At 43.1% G+C, this 16,270-nt stretch overlaps 3 protein-coding genes across 3 annotated transcripts; 1 reads left to right on the top strand and 2 right to left on the bottom strand.

Annotated features, from left to right (window-relative positions):
- Positions 1-8,946: 8,946 nt before the first annotated feature.
- LOC131293831 (uncharacterized) lies at positions 8,947-9,775 on the bottom strand. The gene is made up of 2 exons (XM_058321885.1): positions 9,229-9,775; positions 8,947-9,165 (listed from the first exon to the last, which is right to left on the bottom strand). The coding sequence occupies exons 1-2, from the start codon at positions 9,637-9,639 to the stop codon at positions 8,947-8,949; spliced, it is 630 nt and encodes a 209-aa protein (XP_058177868.1). The 5' UTR covers positions 9,640-9,775.
- An 835-nt stretch (positions 9,776-10,610) lies between these two features.
- On the top strand, positions 10,611-12,530 carry LOC131291382 (uncharacterized). The gene is made up of 3 exons (XM_058320588.1): positions 10,611-10,826; positions 10,886-12,101; positions 12,169-12,530. Exons 1-3 carry the CDS (start codon positions 10,727-10,729, stop codon positions 12,413-12,415), a joined length of 1,563 nt encoding a protein of 520 aa, XP_058176571.1. The 5' UTR covers positions 10,611-10,726; the 3' UTR covers positions 12,416-12,530.
- A 152-nt stretch (positions 12,531-12,682) lies between these two features.
- LOC131293830 (4-hydroxyphenylpyruvate dioxygenase) lies at positions 12,683-13,989 on the bottom strand. The gene is made up of 3 exons (XM_058321884.1): positions 13,981-13,989; positions 12,839-13,906; positions 12,683-12,757 (listed from the first exon to the last, which is right to left on the bottom strand). Exons 1-3 carry the CDS (start codon positions 13,987-13,989, stop codon positions 12,683-12,685), a joined length of 1,152 nt encoding a protein of 383 aa, XP_058177867.1.
- Between the last annotated feature and the right edge of the window lie 2,281 nt (positions 13,990-16,270).

The raw sequence follows: 16,270 nt of genomic DNA, 5'->3' as shown, positions 1-16,270 counted from the left end.
CGTAGGAAACCCATATGTGATCGTATAGCGAAATGCACATTCTACCGGCTGGCGAAGTATGGTCCAACAAAATGCAAGTTAATCTAACGCCATCATAACCATGCACACTCACGTCTCGACAGCAAACACCCACACCCGGTTCTGCGAGAAATGAGACGCCCTAAAACCTCAGCCCTCCCTCCCTCAACTCACACGTACGTGAACGTACTGCCAAGCGATCATTATTGCGCGAATCATGCCTAACCGGAAGCTATCGCCATACGCGGGATGAATTCACTTCCACCCAAAAAACCTCCCCCGTACCCTTCCTCAGCGCGGCGAGATCGAGGCTCAGGCTCATGGTTCACCAAGCAACCAGCCAATAACCATCTACAACTCCAGCTTTTTGTCGAGCCGAAGAAAAAAAAGGGGCTCATGGCAGAATAAAAACAGCGAGTGGGTTGAGGTGAGGAAAAAGAATGGAAACCTCACTTCCGGGCCACGGATTGCCGGCTGGCAATCCCTCTTAGAAAACCGTCGAGCAGCAGTCCACACAGGGCTGGAAAGGGTGGAAAAGTGGTTGGTGCGTATGTGCGCCGAGTTCTCGGGAGAGCGTTAAAAAAGAGCGCGCATCCTAACCAGACGATGCGTAGATGGGGTTAATGCGCACACGTGGCTTACGCATCCGCTTCGCTGCTTTATCGACGCAATTGTTTTAGGCATCAGATTTTGTTATTATTATTATTTTTTTGTTATGTTCAATCTGAAACGGAACAGTTTGATGCGGATCGGAAGAAGGGTTCCGTAATCGGTACAACATGTTCATAACGCAAGAGCTTCAAACGCTGAAGACGCTTTGCTGTACATGGTGCATTAAAGAGAGAATGGATTTACAGATATGAGCCCTCCGTATAAACTCCTCCAACTTCTCGTAGACTAAATGCTGTTTTCCGTTTAGATAAGTAAGATTTAGTGATATACGGTTGAAGCATAGAATTTGTGCAGCTCAAATATAAGGACCGACAGTTTTCAAGGGGAAACGGAAAGCATTATTCAATTTAGATGCGTTCGAAGTAAATTTTGTCTCGGATGCAAAGGTGGTCAGATTGGTCTCTAGTCGAAAACTAAAACAGGTTTTCGTAGTTGTTCTACAAAATAAATCGCCTCCAATAGTAATAAACAGTAAAAAATGTATGCTTCAACACTATGATGTATTCGTTACAATCTATTGTTTACTGATTTTCCAGGTAAATTTGGTTTGCATGTTTCGAAATACTTTCTGTAGCTATATACAAAGGTAAATAAACGTATTTGAACAATCGGCACTTGCGTCGAATGTTTATACCCTGTCCGTATAATGTCCGTATAATTTTAAACTATTAGTCTTTAAAGATGTTTGTTAAAATTTTTGAATAATTTTCTTTTCTTAAGCCACTGTTTACATTAATCCAAACATTGAAATCCTAGACAACAATAGATAACTTCAAAGCAGAAATAGACGCGTTACAGACAAAATTGGCTGCGTTAGAGACAAAATTAGTGCTTCATGTGTCTTAGGGTCAAAAGTTTATCTGTTTTTGCAATCATTGGTAGGGTTATTACTAGCTTCAGCTGTCCCAAATAAAACGGTTTTAATAAATCATTACAAACAGATGGAGGAAGTGGGTGGTGTTCGCTCGGTTCAACAACTCCTGCGTTCCGCTTAATCACGTTCTACGGAAGTCGTTCATAAATACATTTATCAATCTTCCTTATCAACCACAGCGAGTCGCATGCAAGGTAAATATTCTATATAGAACACGTCCCACAGCGAAACGTGCCATCGCTCTTTACTTACTGCAGAGACGCAGTCCGCGCTACGACTGCATCAAAAAGAACGGTCTGACTAACCCCCAAGAGCAGTATATGAAGTTGTTTACATCAACTGTGCAACATAGAAAATTGAATATTGGACGCAATGTAAAATGTGTTTGCAACATCAGGCAACGCATAAACCAGCAGCAAAACATTAATCGCGAGCTCTGCCGCAGGTGACCCGTTATCGGTTCGACGAAATGCACCCCCACATGCAATTGAGTCCATAGCTAATACGGTTAGTTGCACTCCACGAACTCCTGTACTGCACACAGCATGCACACGCACACGTGTACCGGAAAACGAGAAAATTGGACGCATTGTCGAGTTAGATGGGCGAAATGATTAACCTTTCCGTGGTGGTACCATGGTTGAATGAATGTTTGCTTCCGCTGCTGAGGGGTTGGTCAATAAATGCCACTGATGCGTAACGATGGTTTTACACAGATGCATCACGATGCATTCGGCAGAAAGCGGTTCTTTCCCCATTTGATACAATTATTGAATATTCAAGCAGGATTGTGGGAGTTATGCCTAACTTTGCTTGTCAATTCGTTTGCAATGGCCAATGATTCGAGAGAGCGGAATATTTTCTAGAAAAAAAAACAACTACCACCTTTTTGGCTTTATATTCGTTTCGTCTGCAGTGTACCAAGTGTTGTTTATAAATGATTACAAAACGTGAGTTACATGGAAACATGTTTTATGTTAGTGAATAAATTTCGTTTATTTGGGGCAATCAAATTCGTCTAAAAATATGTTCCATAATGTATTGCCAGGAGTTAGCGTTGACGGACATGGTAAGAGCCCGAGCCAGTTGTCAAATTTATTGCCCGATTTTTAGCAAACGTTGTCGAACCATGCTACTATTGATCGTTCGCTCTGGCAAAGCCGTTTACCAACGAAAAAGGGCTGCGGTGCCTGGTGTGCGTGATTGCGATCACTTTCGAGGCACACAGAGCTTGCTTGTTCGAAGTAAATCCGAAGACAACATCAGACCAAACCATGTCGTGGAGGATTCGGGGAGCGCCGAGAGTGTGGAGTCGTTTTGCAACCACGAAAAAACATACACCGCTCGCGTGACCTCCGCCAAGCCGACAAAAATTGGGCTGTTTGGAAATTGATGTTTCGTGTCTAACATCGCGCTGATGATGAGGCTCAAATGCGAGCTGGCGATATGCCGCTGCGCATTAGCATACAAACACATACACACACACACACACACACACACGTACAAGCGCACCAAAAGCGGTTCCATTCCAGCGTTCAACGTTTGCTTTGGCGCAGAGTGGCCGGTGTCCGTTCCCTTCCGACTTCCGCCACAGCATATTAAAAACACCACTTTTCCACCTCGGTTTCCTCGGTCGAAGAAGCACACCTTTCCGGCATTTCCCGGTACCGGCATGTACCCTTCTTTTGCTTTTGTTATTTGGGGGTGCTCCTCTCGCGAAACATGATTTTTTCTCGCCCTCGTACGATCGATCGCCCGATTCCGATACACATTTTTAACCCCCGTCAGCAAAAACGACTTCAAGAAGGGGACTTGGTGGTGGTTGGGTTTCAAACTGGAAGCAGCAAAAAAACATATGGAGGAATCGAATTGAAAAAGTGCTGGAGCGTTTAATAACCCCGAGGGGTTTATTATTTTTCGAGGTTCTCACTCTCGGGTTGGGCCAGCAACGATTCACGATCGCTAAAAGCGCTTGTCGCTGTAATTAGAGGAAGCCAAAAATACCTTTACACCCCCCGGTTTCAAAAATAAACGAAACGTTTCAATACGAGTCGAGCCATTGGAATAGAAATTGAAATTATTTAAAAATTGTTTGCATAAAATATTTGCAGCTCACATATTCTTACAGCCGAAAAACGAATAGTTTGATTGGTTAACCTAAAATGTATGAAGCGCGCGCTTTTTAATACAGCAATTTTACATGAATAATCTCATTTGTGCGGGAACACAGTTATAGATAAGGGAACGAATCAACACATACATTTCATTGTACATTGTACACATACTATGTACCGCCCTAAATTATGTTTGCCTCATTGAAAATAAAATGTTTTGTAATAAATTTACATTTTATGGATTATATATTATATATCAAAACATTTGACAATTGGATTTTACATATTTTTATCACTGATTGCAGAATAATCGTTTCTCGATACTGCTTATCACCATTCTCTCCGTTACTTATTAACATTAATTAACAGCTTTCTTCAGTAAATTCAGGTTTTGTAAAATCTATGCCAGTTCCGACGAGGTTTTGCATCCATTGTGTTCTTTGTGGGCAACGCTTTCGTGCCTGGTTAATGTTCAAAACAAAAATGAATTATCATATTACAAATGACAATAATAAAAAGCAGCACCGTACGAAAAGATCACTGACGAGTATACAAGCATTGGTAGATAAATATAACGCAATAAGACTAGGGATAAAAGGTCGCATTATTTCTTTACGGTTTTATGTTTCCGAAAAGATCTGTAAACATTTTCAAACATAATTTTGACATGAAAATATGTTTGAAAATTTTCAAATAATTTTGGAAAAAAAATTCTTCTAATTGAACCTGTCAATACCAGTTTTGGCTGTTGGTGTTGATTTTTTCTATTAAAGCTTGTGAACTCATTATTCTTCGTTGTCCATTGGTGTAAATCGTATCGTTTGAAAGCCAACTTTCCCAGATTCTAGCGCATCGAAACGTATGGGAATTCAATCGTATGGCACGGTCCTGTGTACTGCAATAAGAACCATATGGTGCCGAGTTCCGCCCCACCTAACGGGGACAAGACAAAAACCAGACGCCGATCCACGGAGTTCATCAAACGGAAACCCGAACCTGGTGCAGCATACACAGGCGGCGACGGCTGCGGTGGAGATGCAAATGCAGCCAGATGCAGCCAAACAGCTCACCAACACTAGTACGCAAGCACCCCGCGACACCGTGGTGTGTACCGAATCGTTGAACTTTGCACCCATCATCCCTCGCCGGCTCCGAACGTTTCAGCTCGATCTGTCTAGAAGAATTAAACATCGGCAGCAGCTTTGTGTACGCTGCAAACGGATGAAAGTACTTCTAATTCGATGCTCAAGGAACGCGAGCGTGAAGACAAAGTCCCCATTATGCACGGCGCTGCCTAGATGTCGGACCGGGGAAGTAGCACGCGGTCCATAAGGCACCATAGTGCAGGCGATTTGTGGGGAGAAAATAATGCTCCGATGCTGCAGTGGCCTCGGGATAAGCCAACAAAGCTGCGGCGATGGTGTGATGGTGGAGATGCTGTTTTGAAGAAAACCCCTGCAGGCTTTTAACGCCTCCCCTCCCGGAGAAGATCGACCGGAGGGGAATGCAACTTCTGCATCTGTTTGCTTTGGCCGGCTGCTGGGGGAGCATGAACACGACAAATACACCAGTGTCGGAGACTTTGAAGGTTTCTTGACAGAAGCACAGCTATTCCGATACGGTGAATGCTGGAAAGTTTTCTTCGACAGCAACCAGCTTTAGCCAATATATTCAGAATGGAAGTTTGGGGAATTCCTCGAACGATTTCCACGAAGCATGTTTCATAAAATCGGAAAAAATAATAAAAGAAAATTATTTCGTTATACTTTTTTACATTAGCAATACGGTAACGCCCGTAATACCTTAAAACAGAATAATACTTTTCAACATTCCTTTGCATATTTTTAATGAAAGTAAACAAATCAGTACAACACATTTCAGATTTTCAGATTTCTAGCTAAAGATATTTTTAAGGCATCAAGCATCTCCGCATTCTTTGTTTCTTACAAGCCTTGCAAGGTTTTGCAGCAATAAAATCAATCTTCCTCTAGCTTTTTAATCAACCGCATGATACAAACCCACACACCATTAATTGGGGAAATAAACCCTATAAATTAACGATATTGTAGTAACGCCTCCATATCCATCCCGGGTCAACGCGAGGCGCACTTTCTTCACATGCTGCCCCTTGTGAAGAATGAGGGGTTGACTATGTGTAATGTTTGGGTACGTCAACATCGACGTTGTCATGTTCTTACCCATAGCATACAAATCCTGCCCGGCTAGGTCAGTGTAAGGGCGGCCAAGGGGAGAATTGAGTTTCCTCTCAACCTCATCCACCACCATTGCGTTGTGGAATGTACCTTGTTGGAGGATCAACTAAAGTGCGTCTCTTCTTGCAACCAGCACAAACAGTATTTCAATCCCTTGGGAACCCCCTCCTGCTTGGGGCTAGAATTTTCCATGGCGCTGCTCGAGCAAGCGAAGATACTGAATCGAAGAAGTTTGTTTGTTGAGGCGTGTGAAGAGCCCACAGCTCGCAGCAAGAGCAGTTCAAGCAGCATCGGCACCCCAAACATCGTGGATCGTCTTAAGAGATTAACTTTCATTCATGCGGCCGACCGCCTTCCTTCGTCGATACCAGCCGACCAGCACACTGGACCGGAGCAAAGGTCTGGCGGTAGGTCAGTCAAGGGAGCGGACCAAACCGGATTAGTGGGCGGTAAAGGTCTGAAAAATGGGGCTTAAAGGGCGAAACGATTTATTCGTCCAGAAGGAATTTCCAGCACAGCACACGATACAACGAGACCTTTAAAATAGAAGCAAATCATAATCAAATATTACTCATTTAAGTAGTATATAAGTAGTAAAAGATTGTGATTAAGTATTCTTCTTGGCCAGTTTGAATACATTTACCAATGAATAAATTTAATTCGAAAACATTTATGGAAGCCAGCACTTCCCACAGGAGGTAGTCATGGGGTCAAGCAGAAGGTAGTAGCAATCCTTTGAAATATGCAGAAGGCCTTATGACTAGCATATCGATTCTTTCGAGTACCGCACACGCCCACTAGAAATGTTTGAACTTGCTGCAGGAAGCACGAGCATTACAATATCCTCTGTAAAATAGTTGCTAATGATTGATTATAGGGGTCTGCATACGAAGCCAAAATTATGTCCATTTCGAACGTGATTCGTTAATAGCCAGTTAAGCTTATCACATTCAGCGTATTAGGGTTGTCGGAGGGTTTCACGGTCCTGGGCCATGCATAATGCATCAGAATGCATATATTTCTGCATTCCACTCACATTGCTGCACACAGGCGACCGCAAACGTGCGGCTGCATTAACATGCATTTGTCGGGAGCGGTGCAGTTGATTCAACACAAACACATCTGTAACCCGCTCTGTGTGCGATGATTGTCAACCCCGTGAAATACAGCTTCCCAGTCCATGTTGTTTTCGTCCGCATCTCTACGGATCTTGTTTTATTTACACTCACACCAGGAGAACGTTCTCCTTACGAAAGCCCATGTTCGCACAACTACACAGCAAACGACCGAAATTTAAAAAAAAAACACAAGGAGACTTGACTGGCATGCGGAGCGAAAAACACCGGTTCCTTTGTTATGTCGAACGCCCTTTTTGCACACGCTTCAAGATGCTGACTCTGCAGGAGGAATAAGTTGTGCATATGAACCTGTTGCCGCCACCGTCGGTGTGCAACAACCTCAGACACTATCTTCGCAAAGGAAGATTAAAACGTGAACGAATTCGCGGACCGTCTGCGTGAAGCTGGTTTCCGCAAGACGCATCACGTTTGGCGAGCCACATTCGAACCTTGCCGTGTACTAATGTTGTATGGTGTGTGGGTCAGTGCCGTTGCGCCGCCGGGAAGAAGCGCATACCAGCCAAACAACCAGCGCCGTTGCATATAGCATATCGTTGCATATTCCTCGGATGCGAAAACAAGAGGGAACGAAAAGGATGGTGATTCGAGGATTGAAACGGCACGACAAGGACAAGCGGCGGGATTACCCACCAGTACCACACACATTCAAGAGCAAGGAACACGAGCGGAAAGCAAAACACAAAACCTCAATCAACATACAAGCGCCCGCTGCACTTTGGGCTCGTACGATTCATAGATCGAGTCATCGATAATCGGGACTGGAATTCATGGAAGGAATTTGGGGAACCATAGAAGGAAACATTCGCCATAGCAGAAGGCGATCAGGTTCACAACGGGGCACGCTTTGTGACTGTTTCATAAATTCTACCATCGGTAGATCCGGAGAACTCTCTGCAGGCGCACACTTTGATGGAATCACTTTTGTTGCACAATTCATGTTCTTCAACGCGTGATTTCAAAAACCAAGTCGAATCTTTTTATAAAAAGCCTATCACGCCGGTTTTGTTCAATACATATTACAGAACACGGTCGCAATTTCTTTCTCGATGATGATCACAATAAAAACTAAGCGCATATGAAAAACATGCTTCATACTTTCGCACTTTCGTTCTCGCTCAATTATTAAGAATCATAGTTTATTTACAACATTATCCCGCACAAATAAAACATAATCAATAAGCATTTAAAAACAGCACACTTACACAGAATTCGAACTTCACGATCAAATACGATACAATTTTATACTACACAGAAAGTACGCTTTAGATCACACAAATGGGTTCTGATGATACAGGCATTCTATTCTACAACTCGCATCACTTTGTTAGACAGCTTCATTCCAGCGTACGATCAATCACAAGCGAGAAACACATAGACCACATCTGGAAGGTAACACCGAACCACACCGCGTTCGCTGAACGACTGTTTCAGACTTTCTTTGCTGTCTCTAGACACCCCTTGGCATCAACAAGCTTAAAAAACCTTGGTCACAATTTGGAATAGTGGTTAAAATAGCCAATTTATTAATAACTTTTGAGTGGCTTGACCAATTAGAACAAAAGATTCCTTAAGAGAAAGGTTTGTTGAAGACGAACAATTTTATACAATGAAGAGTCTTCCGTAAATCCTAATTTTTGAAACAATTTGTTTTGGAATTTAGTACAGCCCATGCACATGGTGTACACCAACACATCAATACATAGTATGAATGCATTGAACAAGGTTACTTGAACAAAGCATAATGTTTGAAGTTTCAGTCAATAAATTATTCTGTTATTTCGTATTTATTTCATAAAACTGGTAGAGATCATTTTCTACCTATAATTAAATGCATTCGTACAAATGTACAATATACTACAGTATAAAATATTGACTCTTGTACTTTGTTGCACGTGTTTCAAATCCATTCGTATTCCTCAAATCGAACCGATGCCAATCAATTGCGACGATGCCTCGTCCGCGCTGTTACTAGATTCCTCATCACCGGCATTCCCGTCTGGTATGCTATCCCTTATGATAGAGCGTTCTGGTCGTTCGCTAGGTTCGCGCCCAATTTTACGCAGCAAAAACTCCCAAGGATCTTCCAGCATCGAAGGATGAAAGTAGTCTTCAATATTGCAGGATGTGCCCCTGGCCTGTAACGAAAACCCGTCGGGTTAGACGATTTTTTGTTTAAATTTCAACACGATTTGAGATACCTGATGCTTTTGTCGGAAATTGTGCTGATTCCTTTGTCCTCCAAATCGTTGATTCCTGTTTTGATGCCCTCTCCAGTTGCGATTATAGTTTTGCCGTGCTGCATCCGCGGGCGAGTTTCCTTGCATATCGTTATCGTTTCCTTCGTGCTCTTGAGAAGCGCCATGCGAACGATTGTGGTAATCATTCTGACCAGATCGGTTTCGATTATGAAACCCTCGGGTTCGTGGAAGCATGTACTTAGGCTGCACGGAATAGTAGTTTCGTTGTTGAGCTGCATGTCCTCGTTGTTGCTGTTGTGGTGTACTATATCCCAGCGGGTTGAAACGCTCCGTGCTGTGATACAATGGCGGACTTGTGTCATCATACTTTGAAGAACTTCCCATGGTGTTTCGATCGGTGGGTGAAGACATTCTCGTTTCTGTTTTCTCTTTTGCACTGATAGTAATTTTTCACCCAAAACTCTACAAATCGAGGACTACATCAAGTTTAAAATGGTACCAACAGATATTGTGTTGATTGCTGTTTCAGCGCGGGGCAATGTTTTGTTTTGAGTAGTGTTGGCATAATCGAGATTCGGAAGATTCGAAGACTCGTTTTCTTTACAAATTCTAAAAGAATGAGTCCCTTTTTAACGGACTCGGATCAGTTTTGATTCATTTGGAACTCGATTTGACTCGATTCTGCCTTGATTTAAGTCAGTTATGATCTGAATCTATTTGAATTTGATGTGACTCGATTCAAACATGAGTTGCGTTGCAGTAGAGACAATCAACATTAGCTGTAAATTTTCATATATATCACAACACAGGAATTTTTGGCTCTGGCTCGCAAAACCGAAGAAGAAGAAGAACATTTGGCGTGATATGTTTTACACAGGCATGAAAATTGACAGCTCGTTTCGATCAAAGTCCGTACGGGGCAAAATATTTATATTAATAATTTATGTATTTATATTTTAATTTACGCCATAATGCTTGGTCCTGTGCTATAGATCTCCAATTCGGGGCTCTGATCCGCGAATCAACCTCGATCCCAAATTCATCGCGCTCACTGCGCTCCTCTCGTTCCTGTTGGGTCCCTTTCCATTACCTCGCAGGCTGGATAGCTAAAAGGCCTCCTTGTATTGTGGTTCATCCATCCTTATAATGTGGACCATACATTCTTATGCACGCTCTATCTGGGATTCAGACTTGTAGATTCAGATCTCAGAATAGATTTTAATCGATAGGTTCGATTCCCCGTAAGGATTGGATTTTCCCACCACTAGTTTTGAGTTCGTTTTGTGATATTTGCAAAATCAGTTTCCTATCCCTCGACAAAAACGCGGGCCCAAGGTATGTTCTATTCATCTTGTGCCAGACGTGATATTCTTAATAAACATTGCCCAAAGTCTGCTGCGCAAGAAAAAGGAAACGTATTGAAATCACTGTACTTGAAAGATAGTTTAGTTTTAGAATGTGTAGTGTTGTCTCGTAACTTAAATAAGTAATTGTAAATATGGTTAACTTGTGCAATTTGCTCGTGAAGTACAGTCACTTCAGTAAGGTAGATGATGATGTGTTTGTGTACATCGATCGCATATTGGAAAACGCATATGGTATGAGAGAATTATGAATGAAGATATCCAGGTTTATGATCAAAAAACTTTAATTTCAGAAATACACAACAAACAACATAAGGCGAAGATCGAAATTGATTACCTCAATAAGCAGCTTGAAGAAAAACGGCATCGTACGGCCGAAATCGCCGAAAGAAGTCCCTCCAAAGCGTTGGCTAAAAAACGAAAAGTCCGCTCCGTTGATGCATCGTATTCGGAACTTAAGGAGAACATTTCAGTGCTGGAAGACTCTCGCATTATTGCGTACAAATCAGACCCAGAAACGTCTACTACTGCAGCGTCCATTCTCGAACAGAATATAATCGATTCGGAAGAATCCTTTTTCGCCCTCACACAAAGTCCTCCCAGAAAGGACTTGCCTGAATGTTTAAATACTTCAGCATCCGAGCAGACAGCTCAGCAAGCAATGAACACTTGCTCAACGAATGTTTCGAAACCTTTGGGAAATATTCTTCGCGCAAGTCGTCTGAGTAATGAGTTTCCATCTCCTGACCCTGCGCTTAGAATGGAACAAAAGTCTACAGGCTCTAGCACACCGAAGGGAGCGAGCGGAAAATGGACGTCGAAAAAGCAAAATGTAACAAAAGGAACCCCCAAAACGGAACAAACACCTGTTACGCTGAAGCGTTTCCATTCCCTGCTCGAGGGGAATCGGTTGCGTCAGACGAAACTGTATTTTGCCGATCCCGAGAAGCCGTCGGTTAAGAAAACGGTAGCGGAATTGTCGACCAGCGATGAGACACTGATGAATGATTTTGTTATTCCAACGCCGCCTTCTGCATCAAACCGGTCAAAATTTCTACGCAGTTTACGGATGAAAAAACAGTCCACTTTGATCGAAGGTGCTGCTGGCCAGGATCGGCCTGTTCAAAGGAGTAATACGATGGTCAACGAAAGCAAGATGAAAGGTGGCAATCCCCAAACAGCCAATGATGACGATTATGATATTGATCAGACATTTTGCTCGGGTGCAGAAATCAAAAAAGAGCCAATGACTCAACCTAAATCAGCAAAGTTGAAACATCCGATGGCCAAACGGGAAGATATTGCCATTCAAAGCACCGATATCAACTACGTTGATGAGGACAGCCCCGGTGTCGTTATTGTGCCACCGAAGGAAGAAACAATTATTAGCATTGCTGAATCACAACCACCTGAGAATGGATTATTTATGGGTACATTGCATGATGTGAGAGCAAAATGGAAAGATGCAGATGCGTTCGGACAGTCGATAATAACGGCCAAAATAAAACGGTAATTTGCACATTAACAATTCCCACTACAGTATGTGAAGTAATGAGTCAACAATAATCTCTTCCAGCGATAAAAAAGGAATGTTACCAACGTTGGGAGCAACGGTTCAGCCGCAATGTGCCACCTTCGGCCGAATTCCGCAAGGTTTGTGTAGTGAGTGCTCTAAGCTTTATCATTTTCATACTTCCTGCGGTGTTTCGGACGATACGGCGCGTTCGAAGCTTCCGCGAGGGTGCCGTTCGTGTCGTTTGGCTCAGCTTCACAGTACGCCGCCCGGATTTTGGGATCCCGATTTTCTTCCCACCCAGAAATGATTCGGGCCATCCTTAGCCATCGATGTGCCATTCGACTATATATTGCACATGTTATCTATTGTTATGTTTAGTTGCGTTGATAAAATTCAATTCAATATATAATTTCTGAAAAGAACAAAGTTTTTCTCAAAATCATTTAATATACACATACATTGAGATGATTGCACTTTTTATTCTATGCTTTATTTATGTTTTGCAACTGAAATCTTCCAACGCAAATATTGTTGATTGGATTATCCATAAATCAGTCATCCATAACTGAACCGCTTACAAGTTTCCTCGTTTTTCCTGTTCCGCCTCGATCGCCTCGAATAGAGCTTTGAAGTTTCCTGCACCGAAACCCTGTTAGCCAAAAGAAAAATTAAAAGAAAATAACTCATCATTTTTTGCTCAGTTTAGATTCCTAAAGAAAAGACTACTTACATTGTGATTGTGTCGTTGAATAACCTCGATGAAAAGTGTCGGTCGGTCTTGCATGTTTTTGGAAAAGATTTGCAACAGGTATCCGTTCTCATCGTAGTCGATCAGAATCTTCAGCTCCTGCAGCACCGCCAGATCCTCCTTGATCTTTACACTGCTCGACTTAAGTCGCTCGCGCAGCTGATCGTAGTACGCGTCGGGAATGGAGAGGAATTGCTGGCCACGGGCACGCAAATTTCGGATCGCTCCGATGATGTCGCTCGTGTTGAGGGCAATGTGCTGTACGCCGGCTCCACCGTAGTACTCTACGTACTCTTCGATCTGTGACTTCTTCTTCCCCTTTGCCGGTTCGTTGATTGGCATCTTGACAGTTTCTTCGTAGTTGGTCATCACGATCGAGCGCAGGGCCGAATACTCCGTGTGGATCTGGCTGTCGTCCACCGACCAGAAACGGTGAAACATGAGCACCTTCTCGTACCACGCGGCAACCGATTCCATCTGCAAATCCGGCTGATTGCCCACGACGTGATCGATAAAGTTCAGCCCCACCGTTGGCAGCAGACGGAGCAACACATCCGTGTGCAGTGGAGGCTTGAATCCAGGCAGGAACAGGCCCCGGTAGCGGTGCCGCTCGACGAACGTATGCACCGTATCGCCGTACGTTTGCACCGTTGCAAAGCGCACCGTACCGTGCTCATCCGACTCTTCCCACACGTCACGCACCACCTTGGCCCCGCGCTCCTTCGCCCGGCGCACGATCACGTCGAGGTCCTCTACCTCGAAAGCAACATCCTTAACTCCGTCTCCGTGACGTACCAGGTGGTCTCCGAGCTCACGGTGACCCGGCTCGTACGCCGACACGAACACGAACACGATCCGGTTCTGACGGACGGCATGTTTCACCAGCTGGCGGCTTCCGGTCTCCAGGCCCTGGTAGGCGTAGTCCTCAAAGCCGAAGCGAGTTGTGTAATAGCTGGCCGCCTGTTTGGCGTTGCCCACATAGAACGTAATGTGGTCGAACGAGAGAAACTTGCCACCGTCGGGTTTCGGGCCTTTATCGGTGTACGTGGTCTAACGGAAAGGGAACGCACAACCGGTCAGTTCTGCTGGGGAAAGGGAAACTCCTCGAAGAATTTAATCGTAACACTCACCATAGTACTGTAGACGAGTTTGGATCACACTTCAGGGATAAAATATCCTTTCTGGGCAGGATTGCACAAACAGCTATGCTTTTACACCAACGTTCACTTTAAAAACTCAAACTCAAAAACACCATCAATCTAAACGCGCAAACACAATATCCGGTCACCAGTGATACCAGCTCAAAGCTCTTCCTAAGAAACACTGATACCAACCCTCCCACGGACGGAATCTTTTATAGTTTCACAATCGAACCAGCCAAAGGAATCTGCTTACGGATTCAAACTGGTCCACAACCGTCGCCCGCTAGCTGTTGTTTTTGTTTTCCACATTCATTCCGGCTCGCTCGCTGCTGATCGGTGAAGACGGTGGGACAAGTTTTGAGATCCTGTTTTCGATAGAACTGTGCTGGGCGCTGTTCCCAACGGCGCCCTCCTAATAATGCCCCGTTGTTGATAGGGAGGATGTTGGAGTGATTTGAATATGAGGGAAGAGAAAAAATAAAACTGATATGATGACGTCGCCTCATGGTCACACCACTGACACAAAACCGGTCGACCTGTGCCACTGGCCAGTGATGGCGTGATGCCGGTACCGTCTCGGAAGCAACCAAGCTAAACTGAGAGTGGAGAACTTTCTCGCTTACTTAGCGCGACATCCGAAAGCTTTCGCTGTTGTCCACGGCACGGAATCGTTTTGGATGGCATTCTAGCATACGACGTTGGAAACACTGATGCTGACTGCTCTGCACGGTTGCATTTTGTCTCCACGTGGACGACCGTTTGAATTTTTAATCAGCGACCGTGAATTGTGTTGCTTCTGCCGACAGCAAGTAATCTAATAAGTGAAATAAAAAGTTATGCAATTTACTCTTGCAAAATTCTTTGTATTACAACTATTGAACTGAAGAAATTGTGGAATTAGGAATAAAATAATTGAAATTGTTTGAACCTGCAGGAAGACGAGGATCCAGAGCGGGGCGTCATTTACCCTTTTACCAAAATTTCACTCAGGAAATAACAAACTAAGCTCACTTATGAAAACATTCAAATGCCATTGTCTAGTTAAGTCCCCCGGAAAGTGTCAAAATAATATACAAATTTCGTTTTTATCAAAATGTGTAACGCAAATTCACCCTTCTCAGACATGTGTTCTGTTTTCCATATGTTGTTTTAATCATGAGCTTTATGTGCCGAAAAATTCCTCTAAATACTTATTGGAAAATTAAGTTGGCAGTGACATTAACATGTTGGGCTTTTTTTTAAAAAAAAAAGGCTCATTACTGAACACTAGTCAAACGAATACTACTTAGAACGTACAGCTACGCACAGATCATGCAAATCAGGTCGACAAGGGCAAGGTTCAGTGTGTATTAAAGTGACGAGCCTCCACTTTGCTTGTCGATTCTAACATCACGCCGTGATTGGTGACGTTGTTATCGAACAGGAATTTAACTTGTTTGTGCTTACAAACGTTTAAGATCAAATCGCCACAAACAGATACAAAGCAGCACTTGAGACTAGTTTGTTGATGGAACAAAACATCTAGCAACAGAACTCGCTGTAAAATCGTTCAATCCAAATATAATGGATATAACTGCTTCAAAGTTTTATAGTAAAACTTAGAGGAACATTTTAATTCTAATCTAAATAGAATTAAGTGTCGTGCACAGGCATTAATTTTACGCACAACTTTTGTCGGTTGTTTTGAGTCTAAATTCTTTATGTTGTTTGTTTCTTGCCGAAAGGGTAAATTGTTTATTTTTGAGCTAAGCGTGCCGCTCTCAAAACCGGCTCTTCTGCTATCGGGACCGGTTTTGGGTTTCGGAATAAGAATTCGGTTTTAAATAAAAATGCACGGATAGAAACAAAAAAAAACTAAAAACAGATGCAAGATTTCATGTATTGGTATAGAACGTGTGTTTTATTTCATTTCCAAATATGCACGTAAAATTACAGGTTCAACATAACGATTCCTTATGGTATCATACGATGTGTGTAGAAACTTAATAAATTAACAATGTTTTTTACCGCTCTAGCGATCGATGAAGCTTTAGCTAGAGTCTCACTTAATGTCGATGTATGCTGACAGTTGCGTGTTTTACTCAGATACTGATATTTTATATTATATACGATATAAGCCGCAATCTGTTGAAGTAATTCCTCAGCTCCATGAAAAACAATCATATCAAATTCCGCGTGCATACTTTAAAATACTACACGGTTACGCCACAAATGACATAACTGAACCGAATGGTACGACTCACCCATAGCTGTTCACACAGGGGCAGATTCA

The sequence above is a fragment of the Anopheles ziemanni genome, chromosome 2 (assembly GCF_943734765.1).
Source record: "Anopheles ziemanni chromosome 2, idAnoZiCoDA_A2_x.2, whole genome shotgun sequence".
Classification (NCBI taxonomy): domain Eukaryota; kingdom Metazoa; phylum Arthropoda; class Insecta; order Diptera; family Culicidae; genus Anopheles; species Anopheles ziemanni.
The sequence above is the reverse complement of the archived record's forward strand: the minus strand, read 5'-3'. Positions and strand labels throughout refer to the sequence as shown.

What these genes read in the sequence shown, in the direction of transcription:
- LOC131291382 (XM_058320588.1), top strand. Translation starts at nt 10,727, where the DNA reads ATGGTTAACTTGTGCAATTTGCTCGTGAAGTACAGTCACTTCAGTAAG. An exon ending in CATATTGGAAAACGCATATG is followed by an intron (nt 10,827 to 10,885) that starts GTATGAGAGAAT and finishes CTTTAATTTCAG; the next exon opens with AAATACACAACAAACAACAT. An exon ending in ATAACGGCCAAAATAAAACG is followed by an intron (nt 12,102 to 12,168) that starts GTAATTTGCACA and finishes AATCTCTTCCAG; the next exon opens with CGATAAAAAAGGAATGTTAC.
- LOC131293830 (XM_058321884.1), bottom strand. An exon ending in TTCAACGACACAATCACAAT is followed by an intron (nt 12,758 to 12,838) that starts GTAAGTAGTCTT and finishes TTTGGCTAACAG; the next exon opens with GGTTTCGGTGCAGGAAACTT.
- LOC131293831 (XM_058321885.1), bottom strand. Translation starts at nt 9,639, where the DNA reads ATGTCTTCACCCACCGATCGAAACACCATGGGAAGTTCTTCAAAGTAT. An exon ending in ATTTCCGACAAAAGCATCAG is followed by an intron (nt 9,166 to 9,228) that starts GTATCTCAAATC and finishes TTTTCGTTACAG; the next exon opens with GCCAGGGGCACATCCTGCAA.